This window comes from Penicillium solitum, assembly GCF_028829755.1.
Source record: "Penicillium solitum strain IBT 25940 chromosome Unknown utg000005l_segment0_segment0, whole genome shotgun sequence".
NCBI classification, from domain to species: Eukaryota; Fungi; Ascomycota; class Eurotiomycetes; order Eurotiales; family Aspergillaceae; genus Penicillium; species Penicillium solitum.
The window spans coordinates 3,141,222-3,167,463 of record NW_027072125.1 but is presented as its reverse complement, the minus strand read 5'-3'; the positions used below and the strand labels follow the sequence as shown (position 1 = coordinate 3,167,463).

The 26,242-nt window shown below is 47.6% G+C and overlaps 10 protein-coding genes across 10 annotated transcripts; 4 read left to right on the top strand and 6 right to left on the bottom strand.

The window, feature by feature from the left end:
• Positions 1-980: 980 nt before the first annotated feature.
• On the top strand, positions 981-5,956 carry N7455_008794 (uncharacterized protein; the record flags this gene model as incomplete). Its single annotated transcript, XM_040961684.2, has 10 exons — positions 981-1,546; positions 1,601-2,009; positions 2,061-2,283; positions 2,341-2,372; positions 2,425-3,198; positions 3,252-3,965; positions 4,020-4,299; positions 4,715-4,796; positions 4,944-5,351; positions 5,434-5,956. Exons 1-10 carry the CDS (start codon positions 1,419-1,421, stop codon positions 5,954-5,956), a joined length of 3,573 nt encoding a protein of 1,190 aa, XP_040807880.2. The 5' UTR covers positions 981-1,418.
• A 1,287-nt stretch (positions 5,957-7,243) lies between these two features.
• On the bottom strand, positions 7,244-8,640 carry N7455_008793 (heme-dependent oxidative N-demethylase family protein; the record flags this gene model as incomplete). The annotated part of the gene is made up of 5 exons (XM_040961670.2): positions 7,244-7,566; positions 7,627-7,699; positions 7,763-7,953; positions 8,006-8,080; positions 8,136-8,640. The coding sequence occupies 5 exons, from the start codon at positions 8,638-8,640 to the stop codon at positions 7,244-7,246; spliced, it is 1,167 nt and encodes a 388-aa protein (XP_040807870.2).
• A 655-nt stretch (positions 8,641-9,295) lies between these two features.
• N7455_008792 (uncharacterized protein) lies at positions 9,296-10,886 on the bottom strand (the record flags this gene model as incomplete). The annotated part of the gene is made up of 2 exons (XM_040961708.2): positions 9,296-9,330; positions 9,383-10,886. The coding sequence occupies 2 exons, from the start codon at positions 10,884-10,886 to the stop codon at positions 9,296-9,298; spliced, it is 1,539 nt and encodes a 512-aa protein (XP_040807853.2).
• Positions 10,887-11,526: 640 nt separating this feature from the next.
• N7455_008791 (uncharacterized protein) lies at positions 11,527-12,477 on the bottom strand (the record flags this gene model as incomplete). The annotated part of the gene is made up of 1 exon (XM_040961713.2): positions 11,527-12,477. One exon carries the CDS (start codon positions 12,475-12,477, stop codon positions 11,527-11,529), a length of 951 nt encoding a protein of 316 aa, XP_040807845.2.
• A 337-nt stretch (positions 12,478-12,814) lies between these two features.
• N7455_008790 (uncharacterized protein) lies at positions 12,815-13,207 on the bottom strand (the record flags this gene model as incomplete). The annotated part of the gene is made up of 1 exon (XM_040961681.1): positions 12,815-13,207. The coding sequence occupies one exon, from the start codon at positions 13,205-13,207 to the stop codon at positions 12,815-12,817; it is 393 nt and encodes a 130-aa protein (XP_040807852.1).
• Positions 13,208-13,839: 632 nt separating this feature from the next.
• On the top strand, positions 13,840-15,555 carry N7455_008789 (uncharacterized protein; the record flags this gene model as incomplete). The annotated part of the gene is made up of 5 exons (XM_040961709.2): positions 13,840-13,897; positions 13,953-14,407; positions 14,468-15,310; positions 15,361-15,481; positions 15,533-15,555. 5 exons carry the CDS (start codon positions 13,840-13,842, stop codon positions 15,553-15,555), a joined length of 1,500 nt encoding a protein of 499 aa, XP_040807877.2.
• A 479-nt stretch (positions 15,556-16,034) lies between these two features.
• N7455_008788 (tetratricopeptide repeat protein) lies at positions 16,035-17,966 on the top strand (the record flags this gene model as incomplete). Its single annotated transcript, XM_065605976.1, has 3 exons — positions 16,035-16,082; positions 16,167-16,750; positions 16,820-17,966. 3 exons carry the CDS (start codon positions 16,035-16,037, stop codon positions 17,964-17,966), a joined length of 1,779 nt encoding a protein of 592 aa, XP_065460925.1.
• Positions 17,967-18,176: 210 nt separating this feature from the next.
• On the bottom strand, positions 18,177-20,347 carry N7455_008787 (uncharacterized protein; the record flags this gene model as incomplete). Its single annotated transcript, XM_040961704.2, has 7 exons — positions 18,177-18,307; positions 18,377-18,671; positions 18,774-18,949; positions 19,028-19,305; positions 19,370-19,593; positions 19,670-19,782; positions 19,870-20,347. The coding sequence occupies 7 exons, from the start codon at positions 20,345-20,347 to the stop codon at positions 18,177-18,179; spliced, it is 1,695 nt and encodes a 564-aa protein (XP_040807878.2).
• A 1,352-nt stretch (positions 20,348-21,699) lies between these two features.
• On the bottom strand, positions 21,700-22,625 carry N7455_008786 (uncharacterized protein; the record flags this gene model as incomplete). The annotated part of the gene is made up of 2 exons (XM_065605975.1): positions 21,700-22,562; positions 22,619-22,625. The coding sequence occupies 2 exons, from the start codon at positions 22,623-22,625 to the stop codon at positions 21,700-21,702; spliced, it is 870 nt and encodes a 289-aa protein (XP_065460924.1).
• Positions 22,626-23,957: 1,332 nt separating this feature from the next.
• On the top strand, positions 23,958-24,974 carry N7455_008785 (uncharacterized protein; the record flags this gene model as incomplete). Its single annotated transcript, XM_065605974.1, has 2 exons — positions 23,958-23,977; positions 24,026-24,974. 2 exons carry the CDS (start codon positions 23,958-23,960, stop codon positions 24,972-24,974), a joined length of 969 nt encoding a protein of 322 aa, XP_065460923.1.
• Between the last annotated feature and the right edge of the window lie 1,268 nt (positions 24,975-26,242).

Genomic DNA, 26,242 nt, shown 5'->3' with positions numbered 1-26,242 from the left:
TGATAATGCTATCAGATATCAAATATCAAATATCATGTGAATATTTATTCGATATTGCGAAGTTCGTAGGTCGCTTAGAAAGAGAACTATTTGAAGAATGAACAGTAAGAACTCTTTTTAAGCTTAAACTCGGAAATATATACCCCTTACAAACAAGTACTATGCTGTTCAAGTCTGGTGACCGGTGGGGGTAAATGACGAATTGTATAAGTATAATAGTAGATGGTATATACGTTGTAGCTCATGCAAGCTATGTACAGTGTGACTCTAACGTCTAATCTAGACACTTCTCCCTTTTTTCATAAAAAAAAAGAGTACGGGGTAGATGCGACGCACAGGCGTTTGGATAGATCGACCTGTTACCCCTTGGGATTCGAAATATGCACTCCATTCAACCTATATGCATGTTTGATTAAATTACGCCTGAGAGTCACTGATCGTCGTATATCTAGCCAATCAACGTCGAGCCAAGGAAAAAAGAAGTCTAGGTAGTATTAAAAATGAGTATCAAGATGATGTCGGAGTTAAGAGCATATACTTGATCAGCCTCGAGAGGAGGGAAGAGTGCATTGAAATCAACAGAGAGAAATAGACCATTCCAAAATATAAGAATATATGTACTGTCTATATATATTAGCCATCATTTCCAACGTTGTACAAAGACCTGTGTCCATGTATTATGTCCCATTGCCCCCCTGAGGTGAGATCATCTGGTGATAAGGAAAATCGGAGATAACGGATTAATCATCATTTCGTCGGGGACCTTCACACACCTTGTCCAGCTTCATTTTCTTATGATTATCTCTTTGTTGTGATCGTTAACTCGAAAAGGAACCTTGAACTCGACCCTTGAATCAAAAATATCTCAACAGCCTTCCGAGTCTGGTTTTGGCCCCCGACCACGCTTATCCACCCACGCGGCATCTCCCACCCCTCCTTCACAAGCTTCAACAACGCACATCCGTTCATCGCATTGCCCCGAAATTTGTCTAGGTGATACTGTATAGCCTACATATCATCCCCGACCGCACAAAATACTCACGAACAACATCAACCACATCTCTCAAGTCCTAGGTCTGGCGCGGTTGCCTAACGACACGAGCCAAATCCTCTGGCATTGACATTGCGCCAAACTGTTCATACGCTGCTACGACCCGGGAAGGAAACAAAATTGCTTTAGGAATCTGGTGCAGATATCCAAGAGTGTCTTACAATCAGACCGAAAGGTTGTTTGGATGAAATTGCAGAACAACTGAGTGGCACCTTTGATTCGGTCTCAGAGCTGTGCGGACTACGACAACGTGTTTGAGAGCCCCGCCCGGCTGGACCGCTGACTTGAAGTGCACTGCATTATCTCTGCCTGTGTCCACGGGTGTTACCGAGGACATCGCAATAATTTTGCTCACCCATACGTGATCATGCCATTCAAAATGACACCGACACCTCCTTCTACAAACTCCTCGAGTGCTGGCCACTCTCCAGATTACAGAGTTGTCCGGAAACGAAACCGGGTACCTTTGTCATGTGGGCCTTGTCGGCACAGAAAGTAAGCATTTATCAAGACATGGCTGAAATCTATTTTTTTTCCTAACGGTTCCAGGCTGAAATGCAATCGTACAAATCCTTGCGAAAACTGTATCAAACGAGGAGATGCCGCTTCATGCAACTATGCGCAACCCAACTCGCGCAAGAAGAACTCAACCCAGCAGGTTTCCAATACACCGGATGATATGCAAAACCGCATCGATCGGTTAGAAGGCTTGGTTCTTTCGCTGATGACAAACGGCTCTCAGTCTGCGGGCCCGGCTGCTGCCATGGCGGCACTCTCCGGGGAAAGTAGCGCGGGCTCGACTCGATTCTCCCATGACGTCGATGTCGAAGAGGAGGGTATGGAGGGCGCCGAAGAGAGCGACACGGACCAGGTGACGAAGTCGTTTGGTATCATGAAGATGGACAATAACAAGTCTTATTACATCAGCGACGCTCACTGGGCGTCTGTGTTGAATGATGTGAGTTGAGGAGGTTTGACCAAACCCGAATCTTTCTAACCCGTCGAATAGATCTCCGAGGTGCGAAGTTTCTTCACAACGCATAAGAAGCAAATCGATGAGCAAGTTGAGAAAGTTAAAGCGGCCCACCCAGCTAGTGATACAACAGGCGCGAATTTGTTGTTTGGTATCAATAAGTCGATGAGCCGTGGGGAGATCATGAGTGGCTTGCCTTCTAAGTATACAACGGACATTCTTATTGCTCGCTATTTCAATTGCTATGATCCCGCAACACGTGAGTATTTGTTATTTCCATATCCCGTGATTCTATCCCGATACTGACTTTATCTAGATGTTCTTCATGGGCCTACATTCCAAGCACAGGTAAGCTCGCCGAGAAGAAATCCATTGTGAGTCCAGGCTCTGACTCTGTTAGTATAATAAACATTGGGATGATCCTGCCGCGACCGAGCTCGTCTGGATCGCCATGCTCTTCGGAATGATGAGATTGGCAATGCTATCTTATCACCGCGAAGGCGATGAGCCACCTGAATTTCGGGGCAAGTCTCTGGACATGGCTGCGGGATTCCGAAATTCTGTAGCACAATGCTTGACATTGGCTGACTACACAAAACCTCACCCGTATCTGATCGAAGCGTTCGTGTTTCATTTGCATGGCGATTTCTCCCAGACTCGAGAGGCGGACATTTCCATTTGGGTCATGACTGGCGTTGTTGCTCGCCTGGCAATGCGATCGGGATATCACCGTGACTCCAAAATGTTCCCAAACATCACACCTTTCCAAGGTGAGATGCGACGGCGAGTGTGGACCTTTGTGCGCCAGGCCGACCTTCTGTTTTCATACCAGGTCGGGCTGCCGGGGATGATCCGAGGCACGGATACCGATACTGAGCTACCACGGAATTTGTACGATGATGATTTCGATGAAGAGTGCAAGGAACTCCCGCCCCCTCGTCAGTTGAATGAGCCGACACCAATCTCGTATTTGATTGCTAAGGCGCGCCTGTCATATGTATTCGGTAAAGTGGTTGATCAAAGCGCTGCTGTCTCGACAGTTCCATACGAAAAGGTGATGGAAATCGACGCGGAACTCCGACAAGCAAGGGACTTGATTCCTGACCACTTGCGTATTCGGCCTATGGAGGAGTGCCAGTTGGATCCTGTTAATCTGATCATGTCACGGTTTGGCGTAAGTTGCGTGAAACCCGCCACAGCTTACATTGATACTGACCGTTTGTGTAGGTAATGGCCGTATACAGCAAAGCTCAGTGTGTGCTTCATCGCCCGTATGTGGTTCGCGCACGAGAAAATCCACGTTTCACCTATTCTCGAAGGACATGTATCGACTCAGCAATGGAGTTATTGCAAGTCCAGTCGCTCCTGCACGCGGAAACGCGCAACGGACGCCTACGCAGTCGCCAGAGCCGAGTAAGTTCCCTCAGTTCAGCCGACTTCTTACTCGCAGCCACTATTGTTACTCTCGACCTATACCACGGCATGTCATTGCAGGTCAGCGGTCGGCCATCGGGAGACACGTACACCTGGGGCCGAGAGCGGCGCGATGAAATGACCGCCGCGATCCAACACTCAAAAGAAATTTGGGATGAGTCGCTTGATGAGAGCATGGAGGCATGGAAGGCATCGAGCATACTTGGTGTGATGCTAAGCAAGTTGCACATGACAGCCCCAGGCGTTGAAAACAGCGCCGGAGCTGCTTCCTTTGAGCCACAAGACGAGAAGCAGAACGCGGCCATGACCCTCGGCCTGTTGAGCAGCGGGATGAGCCCGATGAACCCGGGCCCGCCGCCATTTGCCGACCCCATGTTCAAGATGGGAGAGTCGCCAATGGGAACAGGAGCAGGTGGCGTGGGCGCCTCGGCCGAAATGCCGGGTGCACTTTCGCCCTTTAGCAGCATGTTCGGACAGATGCCGGACATGCAGGTTAATCTGGATTGGGTAAGTGTTTTCTTTTTTGGGACCCGGATCTCAATGCTAACATGTTGGTATCAGGATGCTTGGGACACATACATACAAAACCCAACCCTCGACACATCCAATCAATTCTGGCCTATGATCGATGCACAGCGCCAAATAGCCCCACAGTCTGGAAGCATGTCACAGCCTTCGGTGCCTAGTCCTCTGACCTCAAGTCGGGGGCCATCGATTGGTAGTGTTCCCCGGCCACCGACGATGTTCTCAGGATCCTCCAACAGCCCCGACAGTGGAGGTGTGCCGGTAACAGGATACGGCATGCCGCCAATGCCTCAACAAAACAATGGTCGGGGCCAAGGTTCCTAATGAACGAGGTGTATTCGTATTTTACATGATTTATTCCCTCCCGTTTTTGCCAGAAAAAGTTTTGCGCTGGCCTCTTTTGATACCTCGGAATGTTTTGCTTCTTCTTTACCGGATGGATAGGTATGCGTGAGAGCGACTATGATCGCCATTTTGATGGAGGAATTCAGGCAATCTGAGAAAAGATGTCTTTCGATGGATTCTGTTGGTGTTGGGGTTGGTTAATGTACATGTATCATATCATGAGGCTACCGTCATATATTTCCACTCTTGAATTATCAAACCTCACATTTGATTTGTGTTTGATCTTCATTTAGATCCTAGACTTACGAATGTTCTCTATAAAATATCTAGTCCGATGCTTTTTACAACTTCAACAATCTACTTTGTTATGATAAGCGCTATATCAGTCACGTGTCTCTGCTTATCTGCCGGGGAAAAAGTAACTGGCTTCGCGGAATTCTTCTCCAGTCAACATATTATTTCTAATACGTGATTAACGCATCTTGTGTTAATTTAATTCCTAAGATGTGAGTCGTACTGAATGCAGAGTCTGAGTCCGAGGCCTTATACCTCATGTTCCCTCGATCTCTGCTGCAACTTTGGAAGATTGCTGAATACTAAACAACTCATCCCCAGGCATTGCTTCCGCCGGGCCGTTTCTCGGCTTCAATTGTCCCCAGTCACTTCGCGTTCATCAATTACCGCCTCTAGCTCAGTGCTGCGTTCAACATGTCCCACTCCTGCGCGGTTCACCTACCCAACCCTCACACAGACACGGTTAAACTCGACCAATGAAGGCGGTCCACGAACTCCGGTTAAGTATGTTGAGTCTATCACACCAGAGACAACGCCAGAGGACTACCGCCTGGAGAGACAAGAACGGAAACGTCAGTATATGAGCGAAGGCCCTATACCGAAGACCACCCTGTACATCGGCAACCTCTTCTTCGACGTAACCGCAGAGGACCTGCGCAAGCAGTTTGAGAAATTCGGTGCCGTGGAGAACGCAATGATTGTGCACGATGCCCGCGGGTTGAGCAAAGGGTAAGTACTCCAAACCGACGATTGACAGCAGCAGCAATGCAGCCGAAATCCCCATCAGACACTGATTTATTCTCCATTACAGTTTCGGCTACGTTACCTTCACCACCATCGAGGAAGCCACGGAAGCAATCACACAACAGCACGGAGGCGTTTTCGAAGGCCGGACTGTGGTCGTGCAGTTCTCTAACACGATGTACAAATCCATGGCCGACCACAAGCCCAGCAAGACCCTCTACGTGGGCAACATACCCTACGAATTGACAGACCAGGATCTGCAGGATCTGTTCGATGATATTCAAGGTATCACGGATGTCCGCATCCCCGTCGACCGTCGCACGGGCTTGCCCCGTGGATTCGGACACATCGACTTCGCCGACCAGAACAGCGCTTCCCACGCCAAGGAGGTTCTCTCCCGCAAGGCGCCTTACGGCCGCAAGTTGACTGTTTCCTTTGCTAAGCGCAAGGTCTTGACTCCCGAGGACCACCAGCGTCACCAGCAGAAGAAGCTTGAGAAGAAGGGCTCCTACAACAAACGCCAAGGTGCCCAGGGTGATGCGGAGTCTGAGCAGACTATCGATCAGACTGAGGCTGAGCAGAAGCAGTAGAGAGGATTATGTGTGAATTATGCAAACTGTACAATAGTGTCTCAATTTGGCAAGCGAAAATTTTTTCGATGATGTATATTAAACAGAAATGATTATGTCTACACCTACACGCGTCTTACATACACATAGTTTCCTCCTTTTCAATTTATCTAGTGAAGATATTTGTACCTCACCCCTGGCTGAAGCTTGAGGTGTACCTTTCTAACTAGGTACTGCTTCTAATGCTGTATATACATGTAGGTATATCTAAGTGACATATTGTTGGATGGCTTGTGGGACAGGATGTTAGACAGCCAAGAAAGGACAGACATGGGAGGAGCCAAATATTTCCAAGAACCCTCAACTATGGAAATATATGGAAATAAAATGCTGGACATTGTCCTAGGAGTTGCACGATCTGGTTTCGACCGTAGCGTACGGGTAATACGAAACTTTCATAAATCGAAATAAACTGATGATTTCCTGGATATCTGTAGGCCAGTTACAATAGGAAAGAGCCACAATATGCTGTTGGGTGTTCCCTTCTAATATGATATGTACTCATAAGAATCTATCACTTTTCTTTCACTTCTTACTCAAATCCTATATTCTGGTACAATAATAAATTGAGGGTAAAAGTGAGGAATCAAGAAGATCTGATATTCAAGTGGCTTCTCGTGTGAGGCTTCCGCGAGGCTCGATGGCGGATCTATTTTGTCATCCCTTCAGCAGCTGAGTTTGGACGAAATATTCCTTCTGGTCGGTCATATATTCGTCAGCAATTGTATCAGATCAAGAAGGGGTGAATTGTTCAGAATGTGAGTCATTGAGAAGAGTTGAAGAAGAAGGTTGTCATTCTTCAATAACAACTTCGAGAATAGTTGATATACCTAGTTGTGGTTCGAAAACCAAGGGATGAGAGATGAGGGATGATATCAAGCTCTGTAGATCAAATTTCTCAGAGAGAGAGAGCAATATCCCTTTATTGTAAGTGGTAGCTGCTAAGAGGAAAAGAGGAGAAGGAGAAAAAAAGGTAGAGACTATATAGCTGGCAGTCCTGGCAAACAGGGTCAGGTGATAACTGATCCCATATAAGATCAAGTCAAGAAGGACACCTTCCGCACTCCATCTTACATAGTTTATAGCCAAAATGATCCAATATATCTACCAAATATGCTCACTCAAAAGGTAAACTGGCACTGTGTATCTTTTAACGTTCTCAATTGGACGACTATTACCAGGATATATACAAGAGCTCGATTCCAATTCTCCACTCAAAAACAAAACAACGGGCTAAGCAAATGTAATTTAGTAAGGGAATTCAGCCTCATTCTCCTCCACAAGTCCACGCTCCTTCTGTAACCGATCCTGCTCTTCTAGATACGGCATCAAGATCTTATCCCAACTAGACTTGCCTTTATAGTAAGAAACAGTCTCATCCCAATTCCCAATAGCCTCTGCCAATCGACCAGGGATATAAGGCTCCTGAGCCAATTTGGTGACAGGCTCGAAATACGTGCGAATGGTAAACAGAATCGCCCCCGAGCGTGGCAGTCGGCGTAGTGTCTGTCTCTCTGAGCGGAAGTGTATCTCATCGATGGTCAGACCTTTGCCGTTTGCAGTGGCCCATGCTGGTGATTAATACCGTTAGTATTTGCTTCATTCATAAAGGGAGCGAATTGGGAACGAACAGGCTACTTCTGTTCCTTGTTGATCGCCCATGCGGTGGGACCAGTGGAGTCCGTCGTCGAGCTGGATGAAGAACTGTAGTTTCTGTTAGAGCTATATGTTCTGTAATTAATAAAGCAGGAGGTGAATTGAACATACATTGTTTCTCTCCACTGGCTTGTCCGGAGTAAGCTTCAGCATGAACTTATTCATGGCCTTTTGTAACTTGGCCGCATAATGAGGAACGCCAGCTTCGAAGTGAAGCGTATCTAGGGACATGCGGAATTTCTCCCTGAGGCGCCAGAAGCCGGGAAGACAGACGGCGGCTGCGTCGAGGTGGTATTCTCCGTCTGTATTGCGTTAAGATTGCGCATTTCGAATTTTTAATGGAAGAGAACATACCATCATTCTTCATCATCAGCACTAGATCATCCTGAACCAGCAGAGCTGATGTTGCGAGAGCCTCGTCGGGGGTTGCTAAAGCCAAAGTCAACCGAAATCCCTTTTGCAGGAGGGATGAATGTGAGCATACCTGCCGGGAATGGAAACGCCTCTCCGGTAAGGCTGTTATGCACTTTCCCTCCTTCCAATCGGAAGGTCTTGGGATAGCGATGTGTCAGATGACGGACCAATTCCTCATTAAGTTCAAAACAAGCATCTTTCGTGACTGCATTATCGACATATTTGATGTGTTCTTTGAAATCCTTTTTCAATTCCGCTGCTTTCATATCGTGGTATCGAAGAAAGTAGGAATCCATTTCGATCCAGTTGTCCCAGTGCAGTTTGCGAATTCCCATTGTAATGAAATTGGGCCCATGTCGGAACGGGCGATACAATTTGGGATCATTTGAAGTCGGATCATTGGGATGAGGGCTGGGAAGTGGTTTGATGAATGGTTCTTTCTCCGGTTGTTGTATTTGAGGTGTGCTGGATTTACGGTGAATGGGCCATTTCACTATTACCCATGCGACGATGGAAAGGAGTAGACCTAGGAAGGGAAGGGCGCCTGATGCAGGCGCGATGCTGATGGGAATCATTCTTTCGTCTAGTGTTGAAGTTCGTTGACGGTAACACTTGTAGTACACATAGCTGATGGGATGTAGGTGCTCTTAAATAAAGTGTGTATACATGCTGTGTTGCATGTCCTAAACTGGGACACTTGATGATAGAGTATAATAAACCCGCTAAACCCATTTAGGTAAATATTTGGGCCACAAACGACCTAAGCGACCTGGCTGTTGAAGTGTCTACCCGTTTAGGTCTAGTGTGTACCGATAAGAGTCTTATATTGTGGATAGCCCCACTTGAGTAACCTGAATGGGGCTGCATTGAGTGGTTTCTCATTGGATGCAACTTCCCCGCAATTCGGAAACACTCGTATCTCGTTCCTTCCCGAGGTCTCCTAGGCCTTCCCAATGCGGTGAACCGTTGGAGAGGCCGTCATATTCTTGGCCCACCTGTGTGGGGTTGAAAAATATCAACGGGTCTGGTCAGTACCTAGAGGCCAATCGTGGTTTCGGTAAGATTCTCGAAAAGCCACTTTGAGAAAAGTAGCTTCGACTGCTTAACATTTAAATTGTAGTGGAATTTTTTCAATTACGTTGAGAGATTGGGGGAAGTGTTAGAAATATAATTCTTAAGACTATGTCAACGTAACTAACAAGCGCGCTATATAAATTCAATTCCAAGTTACTAACGCTCAGCTTCTTCTAGAGGTCCTTTGAAATCTGTATCCAAGTTAGTACTTCATCTTCGAGTCAAGGGAAGGTAAATTCTTACATCTCCGCCCATAGAGCATATACCAGGCCATACTTAAAGCCACACAACCCACGAACACAACCGACGCATAAGTCATAGTTTCACTAGTGACAGGAAGTGTGACAGGCATGCTGAATAGAATAACCTGGAAAGCAATCCACAACAGCGCGAGGACATTCGCTGTCTTTCCAATGAGAGGATTCAGCTTCCAGCGCGACTGACTAATTTCCACGCGGCGATCAACAAACAAGCTGATCGCGATGGGAATTGCATACGCCACAGCTAACGCGATCACTCCCACCGACGCAAAAGCCGTGAATGCACTACTGCTTCCGAGGTAGGTAAGCCCCAGTAGCATTTCAATAGCCGTAACCAAGCATAGAGCTGCCAGTGGGCTGTCCCTGACAGTGGATGACCAGAGGTGCGAGAATGGGATTGCATTGTCACGCGAGAAGGCCCAGGTACATCGCCCAGCGGTGGTTGTGATACTGATGGAGCAGAAAAGGGCGACGAATAGAACCAGGATCATGAGGACGATCGAGGCTGCGGGTGAACCTGTCACCACGTGGATGATATATGGCAGGGCTTGGCCATATGGCGCAGAAATGATGTCCGCTAGCGGTGGAAGAGTGAAGCAAATTGGCACAGTGAATACCAACGCTGCGGCACCGGCTACCACAGGTACTAGGCTGATAGCTGTGGGAATTTGGACTTCTGGGTCTGTACATTCTTCTGCCATGGAGGTCACCATTCCCAGTGCGGAGAATGCGTAGGCTGGGGGTAGTAGGCCGATGAAGAAGGTGAAGTGCTTCTCCCAGCCAGAATAGCTGGGGTCATACCCAACAAAGCCTGTGTAGGCATCGTGACGACCTGTTTTTGCAAGGACGAGGAGGGTTATGGCGAGTGTGATGCATGTGACGACCGAAAACGCCGCGGAGAGTGTGTCGATGAGAGGGAGGAGGTGGTCGGCGAAAAAGCATATCATGAAAACTACAAGGCAGATAGCGTAGAAGATGAGAAGGAGTTGCCAATCAGAGGCTGTCCAGGCGGGATAGAAGATAGACACAGTTGCAACTATGAGAGAAGCGATTCCAAAGTTCACCGAAAGCGATATTGTCCAGTTTCCGATGAGCCAGATCCAGCCCGTAACAAACGAGACTAGCTTTCTGCTGCCGCTGGTCTTCAGGAGCCGGAATGACCAGTGGTAGATACCAGATGAGGTAGGGTATCTCGAGGCAAGTTCTGAAAGAGAAAGAGCGACGCATGTATCTAGTGCCAACACCACCAGAAGTCCAATGAAGAGGGAAAGTTGGCCGCCGCCATATACGGCGTTGATCAGGGCGCTACCGACACCATAGGGGATAGAGGCAATGGACAGGGACATGAACAGCATGCTAGACAGCTTGCGCGTGCGGCGCAGCTGAGGCGTGTATCCCAATTGGTATAGCTGTTCATCCTGGTATGTGCCGAGCCCCTGGGTTTCGAGTTTGTCGCACGACCCTATGCTGAGGTCCTGTTTCTCCATGATTTTCTCCGTTGGTTGCCCCGATTTGGAATAGAGAAGACTGTCCGGTTTGTAGATTCATTCTGTGGGTATGCAGCATTGGTCTTTATACAGTTTCCCCACAGCATGCACCTGGATAAGAAGCTTTGTTCTAGTCCAACAAGGGAAAGGAGTTGGGCCATTTATCTTTTTGCCCCCGGCTTAATGAGGAAGCCATTAGATAGGGGTCACGTATCTATGACTTTCCCCAGGGCTGTTATCTTGGTCCCCGTGGCCAAGCTTGGGACTACTATATTTACGGTTAGACGATTGCGGGGTAGGGCCACCTGGCCCATGGGACTGGTTTAGCTGGGCTTATCGGTACCATTTGTCGGTGTTGTCGAGTGGGTCCAGGGAATTGTCGTGGAAGTTGCCCAAAAACTTTCCCAATCGGGTTTACCTCGATCTCACGGCAATTTGCTCTTCCTCTGTCAGATATGCAGATACGATACAGCTCCGCCCTGCTCCGATTTCGGCGCTGCTCCTGCCTCTATCTTAAATGTTGGAAGATAATACGATTCCAATTATTGAACATTATGCCCATGGGGTGATTTACGATCTATATGTACCTAATGTCCAATTGCACTCAACAATGGACCGATAAACAACCGACGCAGATCTTTCAATACCACTCCTCGTCAGAATCATACATAAGCTTGACCTGCTTACGATCCTCCTCGATATCGTAATGATCTAACCAGCTGCTGTACCAATCCAAAAACTCGGGGATGGAATCAAATCTTGGCTTCCGGCCGTAGAGCTCAGTTGGATTGCCACCGCAAGCGTGCATAATGACAACCCGCCACGCCCAATCCTCATGTTCTGGATCTGAGTCATCCTCACATATACGACAATAGATATAGGCGCTGTACCATTCATCGTGTTCTCGACGTCCGCCGAGGCCAGTTTTGAAACCGACCTTCACCTCTAAATCGTTGTCGACAGTGCCGTAAATAAACGCTTCATCAAGAATGTTGTCTTGAAGGTAGTCCCTTAGTTCTTCCCGGGATTTCGCGATGTCAGGAGGAGGTATTGCTTGAACACTCGGGTGATCGGGAAATGCAAAATCGCGAATTCCAAATCCAAATGGCACAGGATCGAACGGACAGATGCCCAAGTGACAGAAGTCCGGATCTATGACACCATTGGCGTATTTGATGAAGTGACCCAACTCATCACATCTCGGAATATGGAAGTCCTCATCATCTTCATCCTGCTCAGCGGCCTCGTTACAAACGCTTTCGACGGCCTCAAGAAACATTTCGCGCCATTCATCTGTCACCAGCGTTGACGGAATGATTCCATCCATATATTGATGAAATGTTGTCTTGGGGTCCTCTAGTCGCGAGACATTTGCTACCTCGCGAGCTTGCCGAATAGTGTCTCTTGGAGCGCAATGATTCCAGGCGCGGAGGTCTTTGATGTCCAAGTCAGCCCAGTACTTAAGCATGTGATGTAACTTTTCATCTTCGGTCGAGAGATGCATAGCTTCAATCTCGTCGATGCGGTCTTGAATGAACTGCCGATTCGAGGACTCCATTTTGGCGCGAAATCGCTCCACGGCCAGACGCATGGCCTCGTCGGGGTTGGTGTCTTATTGTGTGCTGCTCGACATGGCCGGTGTTAAAGGATGGATCATAGAGGGGTAAAAACAGGGGAATGAGGATTGAGATCTAGTGTCCAGAGTGGAATTGGAACCTAAGCACTAAGATGGAAGTGGAAAGGTCTCGGGTTACGGCTCCTTTCGGCTTGCTCTGATCTCGAGGCCGTTCTTTGCTTTTACCTCGCAGGTAAATACGATTACAATTATTGAACATCATGTTGTTTTAGGAATATAAAAGTTCTCGTTTGCAAATTATATACATGAATTCATCACATAGTCGAGCCCGCTAGAGGAAACCCCTTCTCAGCTAGTAAGGGCAATGAGCCTCAACCTCGATTTCAATCACCATCCCCTCAATTCCCAGCTTGCCAATCTCGACACAAGTCCAAATGGGTCGATGACCAGGAAGAACCTTCTTAAAATTGCCGGTGACCATATCGAACGTCTGATCCACATTGATATGATAGCTGCGTACTGCGTAGACATTTTCCCACGACAGACGCGAGTCAACGCTCTTCAGGGCCTTTTCAACATTCTCAAAAGCGATAGCCACTTGTTGTTCAACGTCTGGGTGGACATTGCCACTCTCGTCCCAGCCACCTTGGCCAGAGGTTTTGATAGTGTTTCCGATGCGGACGGCTTGCGAGTAGTGGAAGGATTCCGAGTTTGCCTCGGTGCCGGCGTAGTTGAAGAATTGCATGGTTGTTTTGTTCGTGGATTTGGAGGATGAATCCGATAGGTGTAATTGAAGTAGATAGAGATGAGATAGGGATTTTAGGTGTGATGAAAGGAAATGGAAGTACTCGGCCTATTTAAACAGCCACTCAGAGCATTCCTCCATTCAGAGCATTCTTCTTGGGGAATGTACAGAAAATGGGGTATTTCAGATTTGGTAACTATTCTGACCATGCCCTTTAAACTACCTAAAAAGGATATCTACAGAATCTTTCATCAATTGTGGATGTTTGAAAGAACAGCCAAGATTTCGGCTTTTGCGGGTAGATGGACATGTTACTTGCCTTGGAGGGCATCTTTCGTGACATCTTACACGACAATGACTTGAATGGGAAAGTAATTGGACCGAGTTATCGGACCGTCCAGGTCCCTCCATCCTCCATAATCACGCGCCCCTCAATCTATATGGCCCCGCATTGCCCAAATAGGCAAAAAGATAGGCCACGCCCAAATCAAAAATTCCTTGGCTTGTCCCCGGAAAACATTGCTGTTTGTCACGAAATGAAACAAATGTTCTAATTGACCATGGGGATTATAATATAAAGCCTTCAAGCCTAGGATTTTTCAAAACCCCAAAACTTCAATCTACATTTCACAATGGCTCAACCTATCCAATTGACGGCTCCTAACCAGGTCTCTTATTTACAACCTACTGGTGAGCAGGTAATTCTTCAGAAAGCTTGAGTGCAGTGGCTGATAGTTTGAAAAAGGACTGTTCATCAACAATGAATTCGTTCGCTCTATCTCCGGCCAGACTCTCTCAACGGTCAACCCTTACGATGAATCCGTGATCGCCAGCGTCGCATCTGCTGGCCCAGAAGACATTGACCTTGCTGTAGCCTCTGCCAAAGATGCCTTCAAGTCAGAAGAATGGCAATCACTGGCCGGATATGACCGAGGCCTCCTATTGACTCGCCTCGCGGACCTCTGCGACCGCGACAAGCACATTCTCGCCACAATCGATGCATGGGATAACGGCAAGCCATATGAACAGGCATTGGGTGAGGACCTTGCCGAGGTCATCTCTGTCTTCCGTTATTATGGCGGCTGGGCAGACAAAATCCACGGCCAGACCATCCCGACCACCGAGGCCAAGTTGGCCTATACTAGACATGAGCCTATTGGCGTTTGTGGACAGATTATTCCTTGGAACTACCCCGTTATGGTATGCCCCAAAAAGGCCCTCCTTGACCAAAGCTGTGGAGTCAACACTAACGCTAAGTAGATGGCGGCATGGAAACTTGGACCTGCTCTCGCATGCGGCAATACCGTTGTCATCAAAGCTGCCGAACAAACCCCGCTCTCAATCCTCTACCTCGCTTCCTTGATCAAGGAAGCCGGCTTCCCCGCTGGAGTGGTAAACGTTGTCAATGGTCTCGGTGCCACTGCCGGCGCCGCTATGGCATCTCACCTGGACGTGGATAAGATCGCCTTTACCGGCAGCACCAACACCGGAAAGGCCATTATGAAAGCGGCCGCTTCGAACCTGAAGACTATTACACTCGAGACAGGCGGCAAGAGCCCCTTGCTCGTCTTCGAGGACGCCAACCTCGACCAAGCAGTGAAGTGGTCTCACGTCGGCATCATGAGCAATATGGGTCAGATCTGCACATCCACCTCGCGCATCTATGTGCAAGAGAGCATCTACGAGGCTTTCGTCGAGAAATTCAAGCAGTACACTATTGAGAACTCTATTGTCGGCAGCCAATTCGATCCCCAAGTGAACCACGGACCTCAAGTGTCCGCTGCGCAGAAAACTCGCATTCTGGGATACCTTGAGACTGCCAAGCGTGAAGGCGCACAGCTTGTTCTTGGAGATGATCAGCCTTCCCCGGATGCCAAGGGTTATTTCGTCAAGCCCATTATCTTCAAGGATACCAATCGCGATATGACTCCCGTGCGGGAGGAGGTCTTTGGTCCCTTTGTCGTTATCCAGTCTTTCAAGGACCAGAAGGATGCGGTTGAGAAGGCTAATGATACTGAGTATGGACTCGGCGCCGCCCTATTCACGGAGAACATTACCCGTGCTCATAAGGTCGCTGCCTCTATTCAGGCTGGCATGGTTTGGGTATGTACTTGCGGATATAATTTTTTATCACACATACTGACTGTCAACAGATTAACAGCAGTCAAGATTCCCACTTTGCTATTCCGTTCGGTGGATACAAGCAGAGTGGTATTGGGAGGGAACTGGGTGAATATGCCCTTTCGGCATACACTCAAGTGAAGGCGGTTCATGGTCAGTATCTTTCCCATAATATTTGCGACCGGCATACTAATGTTGTTTTAGTAAACTTGGGGACTTGGCTTTGAATATATCGAAGTGACGATTTAGCAAAGCAAGCGGAAACAGTAACAAATAAATGATATCTTGTACATAGGAGACCAGATAATGAACAATTCCAATATCTCACTAGTAAATTTAGTCAATTTACTCAATTTTTTGCATATGATATTATACAATGAAATGTACCTGGTACCTCGTGAATCTCGTGACTAAACTGCCGTCGGGGGACCTCGGCTGATGAGGCGGAAAGCTCTTGAACCCCACGTCAGAGAGATCCGGGGATGCACCTTCACCTTTACATTGTCTTTGCTTTTCTTCTAATTTCCTTTTTGCATTAAAACACTCTACCCTTTTACCTCACCTTTAACCCGTCACATTCTCACCATGTCGTTCCTCGGTGGCGCAGAATGCTCTACCGCGGGGAACCCCTCTCTCACAATTCACGAAGCACGTCCAGGATGATAAATCACTACAGCGCGACCGGCTGGTCGGCCGGGGACCAGGCATGCAAGAAGGCATGCGCTCACAAAACATGATGGGCGGACAGGACCAGGTGAGCCAGACAGCCCACTACGAACCTCCCCGCAAAGGAAACAGCAACGGAAACTAACCTCGGCGTCGGGAAACTCCTTATCAGATGATGGACGATTTTATGCAACAACCAGGTCAACAACTTAACGGGCCCTCCCCCCAGCCATTCGCAATGGAGCACATGCGCCGCGAGTTGGATAATTTCCAGACGGGGCCCGCCCGCACAGGATCGCCAGGGTGGGCCGGGGAATTCGACTCGGGCGAGCAAGCGCGCATGGAAGCTGCGTTCCCTGGCCAGATGAACAACGCATCTGGGTTCAACCCTGCCGAGTTCGCTCGCTTCCAACAGCAGAACCGTATGGGCATGCCGCAGACGTCCAGCCCTGCCGCCGCCACCGCATCGCCTATGATGGCGGGGTACCAGCGGCCGATGGCCATGGGCGGTGGTTATATGGGTGGTATGGGTGGTATGGGGATGATGCGGCCTATGATGGGCGGACAGATGGGGATGCAGCAGGGGCCTATGGAGGGGCAGACACAGGATAAGGGGAAGGGGCGGATGGTGGAGCTTGACGACGAGAACTGGGAGGCACAGTTCGCTGAGATGGAGACTGCGACGGTTGGCAATGAGGCCAAGACGGACGAGGAGGCTAATGCGGCCATTGAGGCGGAACTGAATGATTTGGACAGGTCAGTGCCCTCCAATGACGCGTTTGAGTCTGTGTGGCAACGGGTCCAGGCTGAGACCGCAACGAGCAGGAAACTTGCCGAGGAAGATAACTTTGAAGTCACTGATAACGTGCATGTTGGTGATCTCGGTGACTGGGATGGCTTTGATAGTCTGAACTCTCGCTTCCGGGATCCCCAGCTCGGCGACTATATGTTCGAGGAGGATAATGTCTACCAGGCTGTAGGCAATCCATTCGAAGAGGGAATGAAGATCATGCGTGATGGCGGTAATCTGTCGCTGGCGGCGCTGGCTTTCGAGGCTGCGGTTCAAAAGGACCCACAGCATGTGCAAGCATGGACGATGCTGGGCTCTGCGCAGGCGCAGAACGAAAAGGAGTTGCCCGCTATCCGTGCGTTGGAACAAGCCCTGAAGGTCGACCCCGGCAATTTGGATGCATTGATGGGCTTGGCTGTCTCGTACACAAACGAGGGCTACGACTCAACTGCCTACCGTACACTCGAGCGTTGGTTGTCCCACAAGTATCCCACTATCATTGACCCGAAGGAAGTATCCGGCGACTCAGACCTCGGCTTCACCGACCGACAACTCCTCCACGACCGCGTAACAGAACTATTCATCCAAGCAGCCCAGCTCTCTCCTTCAGGAGCCCAGATGGACCCCGACGTACAAGTCGGACTGGGTGTTCTTTTCTACTGTGCTGAGGAATACGAGAAGGCAGTGGACTGTTTCTCCGCCGCCCTAGCCTCCACCGAGTCCGGCAGCACGAACCAACAGGAGCAGCTCCACCTCCTCTGGAACCGACTCGGCGCGACCCTCGCCAACTCCGGCCGCTCCGAAGAAGCCATCGAAGCCTATGAGCAAGCCCTCAACATCAACCCCAATTTTGTGCGCGCCCGCTACAACCTGGGTGTATCCTGCATCAACATCGGCTGCTACCCCGAAGCCGCACAGCACCTGCTGGGCGCGCTATCCATGCATCGCGTCGTGGAGCAGGAGGGCCGCGAGCGTGCGCGTGAGATCATCGGCGATGGTGTGCATCCGGATGGTCTGGATGACGAACGCCTCGAGCGTATGTTGCATATTAGCCAGAACCAGAGCACGAATCTGTATGACACGCTACGTCGGGTGTTCAGCCAAATGGGCCGTCGTGACTTGGCTGACCAGGTTGTCGCCGGCATGGACGTTAACATCTTCCGGAAGGAGTTTGAATTCTAGGTTATTATTGTTGATCTTTCATGTACATGCAAAGGTATTAGATATATCTTTCGAATTTCTGGCTGGCAAGGCCTGGTTGCGTTGTATTTACTTTTTATCGTTTATGGTTGCTTAGATGGGATCTACAAGCCATAGAGGAAAAAGCACTTCCTCATATATATGTTTCATGAGCTCATTTCTTCCTATCTATGTAGCCTGTCTCTCCTATCTTCATGGATGAAAGGGAGTCGGATTCATCAACTCATCAACAACCTTCCCAACCGCCACGGCCTTCTCCTCTCCAAATCGACCCCCAACAATCTGTACACAGATGGGCATCTCATGCACGAGGTCGATATCATCTAATAAGAGTTAAAATTAGCATCAGCCAACCCCCCAAAAGACAACAAACAAAGAAAACAACCACTCACACTGTAGATAATTGAAAGCATCCGACTCATTCCTAATAGAATGTCCCTCCCACTCAGTATTACCTACATTGCCAACATAATCAAGACCGCGATCCGCTCTCGCAACAGGAACAGTAACAGCCGCGTAGTCCAGCAGATTCCACATAGCCGTGTAACCCAGCCACTGCTTGCTCTTCACCCACGTCTTAGGCTTGTAGCCTACCCATGGGAGGACGGGCATGAGCAGGGCGTCTATTTCCGATGAAACCCATTGCTTCAGGAAGGCAGTTTGGAGGGTGAGTTTTGTTGCTTCAAACTGTTTAGTGGTGTTAGATGAATTTTGATTTCGGGTTGGGGTATTGGGCGAAGGGGAAAAGTCTCTCATGAATCTATTGCTTTGAGCTGTCTTGTGACTTACCTGCTCTCGCTCCTCGTGTGAAAGAAGATCGGTCTCTTTGCCGACAACCATGCCCTCAATCAAGGGCTCATCGACTATCTTACAGAGAGAACGACAATGCTGGCCGCCATCGGCGAGAATGCCTTTCGTCCAGAGATTGGTGACGGCGATGTGGAGGGAGGTATCCCATTCGATTACTTTGGAAGGTTAGTAAAACACCATTTTGACCACAAGGAAAGACAATGTCTATTTCAAGATAGCGAGGGGGTATATACCTTCGTGACCAGCAGCTCTCAATGCATCTACCGTCTCGCGCATTGCCCTCGCAACAGGCGGCTGCGGCTTAACGACGCCGTCATCAAACACAACACCCAGTCTCAACTTACGATTTGATGGTGGTGTGGCGAGCTCTTTTCGCCATGGGATTGGAACTGCGGTTGGGTCTAGACTCCACGGACTGGACGCAATGAGACTCTCCATGAAATACTCTGTCGTAGCGAGAGATGTAGCCATTGGACCAGCAACTGGTGGGACAAGGTAGTGCTGGTGTAAGCTATTAATATGCATTAGTACTGAGTATAGCTCCGGTATATGGATAAGGAAGAGGAATGACTTACAAAGAACAGTCCCACGGCACTCGCCCCGTCGTTGGACATATAGAGTACAGACCCTGTAGATTAGAAGGTACTCGGATCGAGCCGCCGATGTCAGTACCAATTCCCAAGACGCTGCCTCCGGATCCAACAAGGGCGCCTTCGCCACCGGAGCTACCACCTGAGATTAGGGCGTGGTTGAATGCGTTTACGGATTGGCCGAAGACATGGTTGTATGAATCGGACATCTAATTGGGTGGTTTAGTGAGTGGGCTTTTATCAAGAATGTATATAATCGGAAAAAGAGAGAGAGAGAGAGCTCACCATCAGTGATTGTGGCACATTGGTCTTGACATAGAGCACTGCACCCATCGACTCGAGTAACTGCACGATTGAACTGTTGGATTTGGCAGGTTTATTGGTCAGACCCACCCAGCCTTGACATATATATTAGCAACAATCCAACACGACGTTGTCAACCAGAGACAGAAGCAATAAAGGGAAAAAAAACAAAGAAAACGTACCAACAGTCGTGTCAAACCCCTCAACATCAAACCGGTCCTTTACAGAAACCGGAACACCATGCAAAGGTCCAACAACCTTGCCAGTACGCAGCAGATGGTCGTCAAGTTCCCTAGCACGCTTAAGAGCCTTATCAAAGAAGACCTCCGTTAAGCACTTGGTAACCTGCTGTGCGATAGCAGCACGTTTACAAAACGCCATTGTCAGTGCCTCACTCGTCACGCGCTGGGACCTGACTAGCTCGACGAGGTCGCGGATATCCGGAGTTTCGGTCCATGCTAGCTCGTCAACGGAGAGGATGCCGCTTGCGCGAATGGTTTCTACGATTGATGCTGGTGGGCTTTCCAGGAGGGTTTCTGGCAGGCGCCAAGCTGAGGGGATCAAGGTTAGTTGGGTGGCGCGCTTTTCGAGGACGCGGTTGTTCCAAGGTGGTGGTTTGAGCTCTTGGGGTGGTTCTTGTGGGAGTTTGTCGATGGTCATGATGGATATGGTAGTTAAGAATGAAGTATTGAACGAGCGGAGGTTGGGTTTAGAGATGCAAATAAACCGAAATGTCAACTTGGAGCTTATCTCCCCTCATTTCGGTAATGGTGCCGTGAGGGGTCGGATGGAGATTAGCCTTCACATCTGATAGGGATATCCCGAGGTCCCAATCGAAGGTAATCGGGAATATGTGAGTGGAGATACAAGTTGGATCTAGATGAGGTCGGTGCTATTTCCTTTTATGCAACTTTAAACAATTATATCGGAGTATCTGCTTGAAAGAAATAAGGCTAAATGGCCAAGACGACGATGTTATCTACAGGGTACGGCTTGGTACCTTTGATATGCAATAGGAACCAACCCTTAACAGAAAAGACATGAAATTATATGGACAAGGCCAGCTTATCTTGATATGAATTGTATGATTCAAAGTGTTGTACCAGCTGGAGGGTCCCCGCAGTGGCCTTCAATTCGGTGGTGGTCTGCACCCCTCTAGCAGCTGCTTCCTTTTCTGCAGTGTGCTAATTTCCTCGAGAGCCTCGCAATATAACCTCCAAACTTTGAAGCAGCCTCAGTGATGCGATTATAGTCTGAACGACACGTATGGCTCGGACATTCTGCATCTGCTTCCCATAACTCGCGTTATTGGCTCGCTAACACGTCGCAAACTACCCTGCACTTGCATGCATAAACCGCCTCACTGTTTATTTCCCTCATAACGAGTCTCGGTTTGGTGGCTTCTGATGTACGTGGAGCGAACGCCTGTATGAGATACAGTAGAAAACGAAATCAGTTTTAACTCCATACTCTTGCGACTTGATTCGCGAACACTGACCTGAAATACGCTAGGTCAAATTCGGAATAGTGGTCGATCCATGATTTCCAAGAATAGATATTGTATTTTGCATGACGTGGGTGGGACCCTGCCTGGTGTATCTTACTCGAAAATGCCATACAATTAGCAATGCCCTACGTCGCAAAGGGTGGTCTGAGAAGATAGCTCGACAGAAAGCAAAAGAGCGAAATCCAGATTTACGTAATGATTACTACTATCTTTTAGCGGATTTTGCTTATACCACCTCATCTACGTCGATGAATCTGGATATAATGAATGAAGAGCACGGGTGTGCATTGATCATCGACTTTCATCGTTCTACTCTGAAATGCTGGCGAACTGTTTAGCGACCATGAGCAGGAAAACAACGACTATGTCGAGCAGAGACAGCACACAAAAACGTATTCGTGTCCAATTTGTACCTTCAATTAAATAGACTCAGCTGAAAATAGAATGGATGTAGCCTCACTTGTCTGACCAAATAGTAGGAAAGACCATACCAGCAATCGCAGAATCACCACCAACCCACAGGCGCTAGAGCTTTATCTTTTCCCTTTCCATCGTATGTGGCTGTTTGAGAGAGTTTTACTCTGTTAGCGCTCTCCATCATAACCCTTTTAGTCCAAGGCGACGATATCTTCCCCTGGTACTGGACCCATAGCTTAGGTAGGAATTGAACGTCTTGCACACAATATTCCTTGATATCATCTGGAAGAGGGCGGACGTTGAACACATCATAGCTGCCCCCACGCTCTGGAGCGAAGAGCTTCAGCCCTTTTTCCTTTGATGCCTTCCAAGTTCGCATTTCATCAGTCGTGAGGAGAGCATCCCTGTCGATACATTTTGCCAGTCCGCTGACGTATTTCTTCGAGTAATACCGGGTTGCCAACTCCATCAATTGAAGGTCAATAACCCCGGCAAGTTTGACATTGAAATGATGAAATAGTGCATCTGAGTCGTTTCGGACATCGAAGAAGACCTTAGGGATATGGGGTGATTCCAATATACCCATTAGGGTCTGGCCGTTGTTAAAAGCCGGCTGCAAGAAAGCCTTCTCCTTGAGAGTGTATATATCGACCAGATAGGTTTTGTCAAGCGGAAGAACGTAGATTTGAATGACCGAAATGCTACCGTGTCTTGAGAGATTGACCCCTTCAAGATCAATATAAAGAGACGGCGGGTTCGTAGGTAGGTCTTGCAGTTTGCCAACCAGACTCGCAACCTTAGCTTCGGTATCCACAAATTCTGGATCCCGGCCGGTCTTGAGATCGGGTCTTTTGAGGGAGGTCTCGAGAGATAAACTTCCCAAAATCTCTGCAACGGTGCACCTGCCTAAAGGCTCTGGGTCTCGACGCCCGGCAGGTGAAGATTCGGAAGCTATGGTAGTTAATGATACGCCCAATACGTCGGCTACGGCCAGATAAAAGACTTACCAGACATTGTAATAATGCAGATTGTGGAGTATCTCTGGATATACTACTGAGGAAGCAGGGAGATAAATTTTCAATGGCCGTAAATGTTATATTGCTAACTTTATGACCAAATGTAAGAGTGCAGGATCATCTCCACCCTATACCCATCGAACACATTTTAATGTGCGTGCTGTTCTCCTAGGCTTGGTCGAAACAGTCGAGACCCGGCCACGTTAATAGCTGCCAATCACCATCCGACACGAGTGCGGGGATCTCAGGCCAATACATGGTTCTCATACTGCCGACAACATTGACACGAACCACCCTTCGCCACGTCGTGCAGCCCTTAATTTACGGTCACTCATCAAGGTGTAATTGACAATTTGATCCGATCTATACCTAGAAGATTGCTTGCTACACGTAAATCAAAGGGTTACTATATTAAATATTGAATCCATTGGATTCATCGGCCATTTAACCATTTAATAATACTAAAATTAACATATATTTAATGTATGGGTGGGGGGTTATATATACTTGAATGTAGAGATATATATTTGTTGTGGTGCGGGTAAAAGTCCACTGTCGCAGGACTCAAGCTCATAGAGTGTATGATAGTTATATGGTAGAAATTACTAAGTTAATATAACCCGGAAAATATTAGATAGACTGTTAGTTGATGCTGATAACCTCAAACTCACTGCCTGCATTGAACTCGCAATTTGATGTCCCCACCGATCGATTGTTCGATACTTGCCGAGGGAACTTTCCATCCAGGCGGGAGAACGTGCAAGAATCTTTTGATAATCCTTTTCCATCTGCGTCGTATCATCGGTCCCAATGTAATAAGCGCTCGTACGGGTCTTGATAAACAGACTAATGCATCACCGATCACATTTTAGAAATTAAGTGCGGACGCATATAATTGAGAGGACGCTTACAAGACGAGTCTGATCACTTTCAAGCAGCTTTAACTCATGTTAACAAGCCCCTATGAATTTCTACGTGGGACTTTTCACGTCTCCCTCTCTACCACATAATCTCTTAGGTTATCTAAGCTACCGCGCTGTAGATCCCGACACTGCTACATGTACAAGTTTGAAAAAGAACCTGTTTAATTTCATTGTTTCATTATTTTTCATTTTTCATTTGGCTATTTTTGGGGTTTGAAATTGATGCAGATAAGCAAGTGATGTACCTCTTTTACCAACCAAAATTAGACACATCACAATGCGAAGGCTCTCGTGGCACTCGTGGTTTGGTATAAAGCTAGACAAAATCTACCTTGTAAAGTTCTATCATCTCGCTAGCACGACCATCGGCCTCTTTTGATCAGTTACTCTCACAATTACCATTTCAGATGGAGGGCTCTTTTGGGAGGTGAGTGATCTATGACAAGCTTGAACGGTCTAGGTCTAATAGTGACAGATGTATTTCTTCCTCCTTGTTCACATTTATTGTGGGTGAGAATAAGAAGGAGTTTACTGTGCATTCTTTTGCTTTAGCGGGCCTCTCACAGCCTCTCAATGCTCTGATAAACGGCCAAATGATCGAGGCAAAAACAAGACACGTTGACTGGTCACATATCGATGAAGATACGTTTGCTCGGTTATGTGAATTTGCATACTTTCGAAATTACACACCCCCGACGTTTCGCCTGATCGATGGAAAAAGCCCTCCCACTAAGGGAAAGAGGAAGACCAAACCGACAAAGAAGCGTCCAAATCTCAAGTGGAACGACATTTCAATGGAGCCTGTACCTGAGCCATCGGTACCTGAGCCGGAACCCGAGCCGGAATCCGTGCCGGAGCCCGCGGCTGAATCGGAGACACCGCTATTCGAAGACGCCTACGACGATCGGGAAATCCCATATAAAGAGAGAAGCGTGTGGACGGGGCAATTACGCGATGCATTTGAGCAGAGCCTAGTCGTTCCCAATGCGCAAACTACCAACCTGAACTATAGCTTCACGCCACCCGAAAATACTGGGTCCTGGGAAGACTTCACCCCAGTGTTTCTCGAACAAGCTCGGTTATACGTGTTGGCCGACACATATTGCATAGACCCCTTGTGCCAACTTGTACTCTCTAAGTTGCATCAAATGTTGAAAAGCTTCAAACTTTATGATACAGGTTTGAATGGTATCATTGAGCTTGTTCGATTTGTCTATAGGAACGCACCACCAAATGACGGTGAAAAAATTGATGGCATGAAGAATCTTGTAACGCGTTACGTTGTTTCTGTTCTTGGTCAAGTTGGCGAAAATGAATGTTTCCGAGAACTTTTAGCAGAAGGCGGTCCTTTCGTGAGTGATTTTTGGAACACTATCTGGGGTATCGAGGTAAAGTCAAGCGCACGAAATGGATGGCTGTTTTGACGTTTTGCTTGTCTGTCAAGGTGATTTCAGAATTGATTTAAGCTCTATCAGTATATGTAGCGTGTTCCTTTCAATTAGATCAGCATTTCGCCCACTGGTTGTGGCTGAATTCGAATCGGCTGATGTCCCTAGATCGTCATGACAATTGGCGGAGGAATTCTCCCATTTGAGTTTAATATCTGCAAAAATATAGGTTTTACTATTAGGGAGTAGAATAAAATTCAATATGCAGAGGTTTTATTGTAGGTATCGGCTAGCCCTAGTAAATTCGCCCAACACAGATCACGTGGTTTAATAGAGGCATCATTATAGAGGTATCATTATGGGGGGATTGTTATGGGGAATTAATATGGGGCCGAGTACAGAGTAGATCATTGAAGTACTATGTGGCTGGGGTGGTTCAGGGGCTGTGTTTTTTACTATGGTGATACCATAATAAATGACACTTACTGTGCCATTAGGGATTTCACTGTGCCAATAGGATTTACCTATAGATTAGTCTCCCTCTCTATCATCTGTATAAATATCTCTATATAGACAATAATACACATTGTGGCTTCGTTTACTTGCCTGTACGGTAGATCTCAAGAAAGCAACACCCAAAAACACAACAAACGGAACTCGAAGACTGAATGCAAAGTGAATTCGAAGTAAACAATTATATCGGAGTATCTGCTTGTAAAGGAATAGGGCTAAATGACCAAGACGACGATGTTGTCTACAGTGGTTACGGCTAGGTACCTTTGATATGCAATAGGAATCAATCCTTAACAGGAAAGATATGAAAATATATGGACAAGACCAGCTTATCTTGATGTAAATTTTTATGATTCAAAGATTTGCTGGACTTGATGCCAGTGTTGGCTTTGCATCTTGAATGTGATACGTCTTGACTAGGTACCTAAAAGCATGTCAAGGTTGAAAGGGGTCACGATATTAGATAACGGGAGGAGTATGGTCTGCACAGTATATGCAGACTTCAACTATATATACATCCCACATGGCATCATTAAGATAACACCCATTTTTTACCTCAGACTAATGTTCACCCTACGATATATTAGTTGTGATATAAGCTAGCCATAGCTTAGTTCAGACTATCTGAAAAGGGTATTGGAAAAGACTACTAAAAGAACTACCAAACAGACCTCTAAAAAGACTTCTAAGATGGATGGATCCATGGATGTATAGAGTGGTGACTAAGGCGGTAAGTGCCGTGGTATTCGTCGGTGATTCGTCACTTCCTCATTTTGATTCCACTTTTCTCT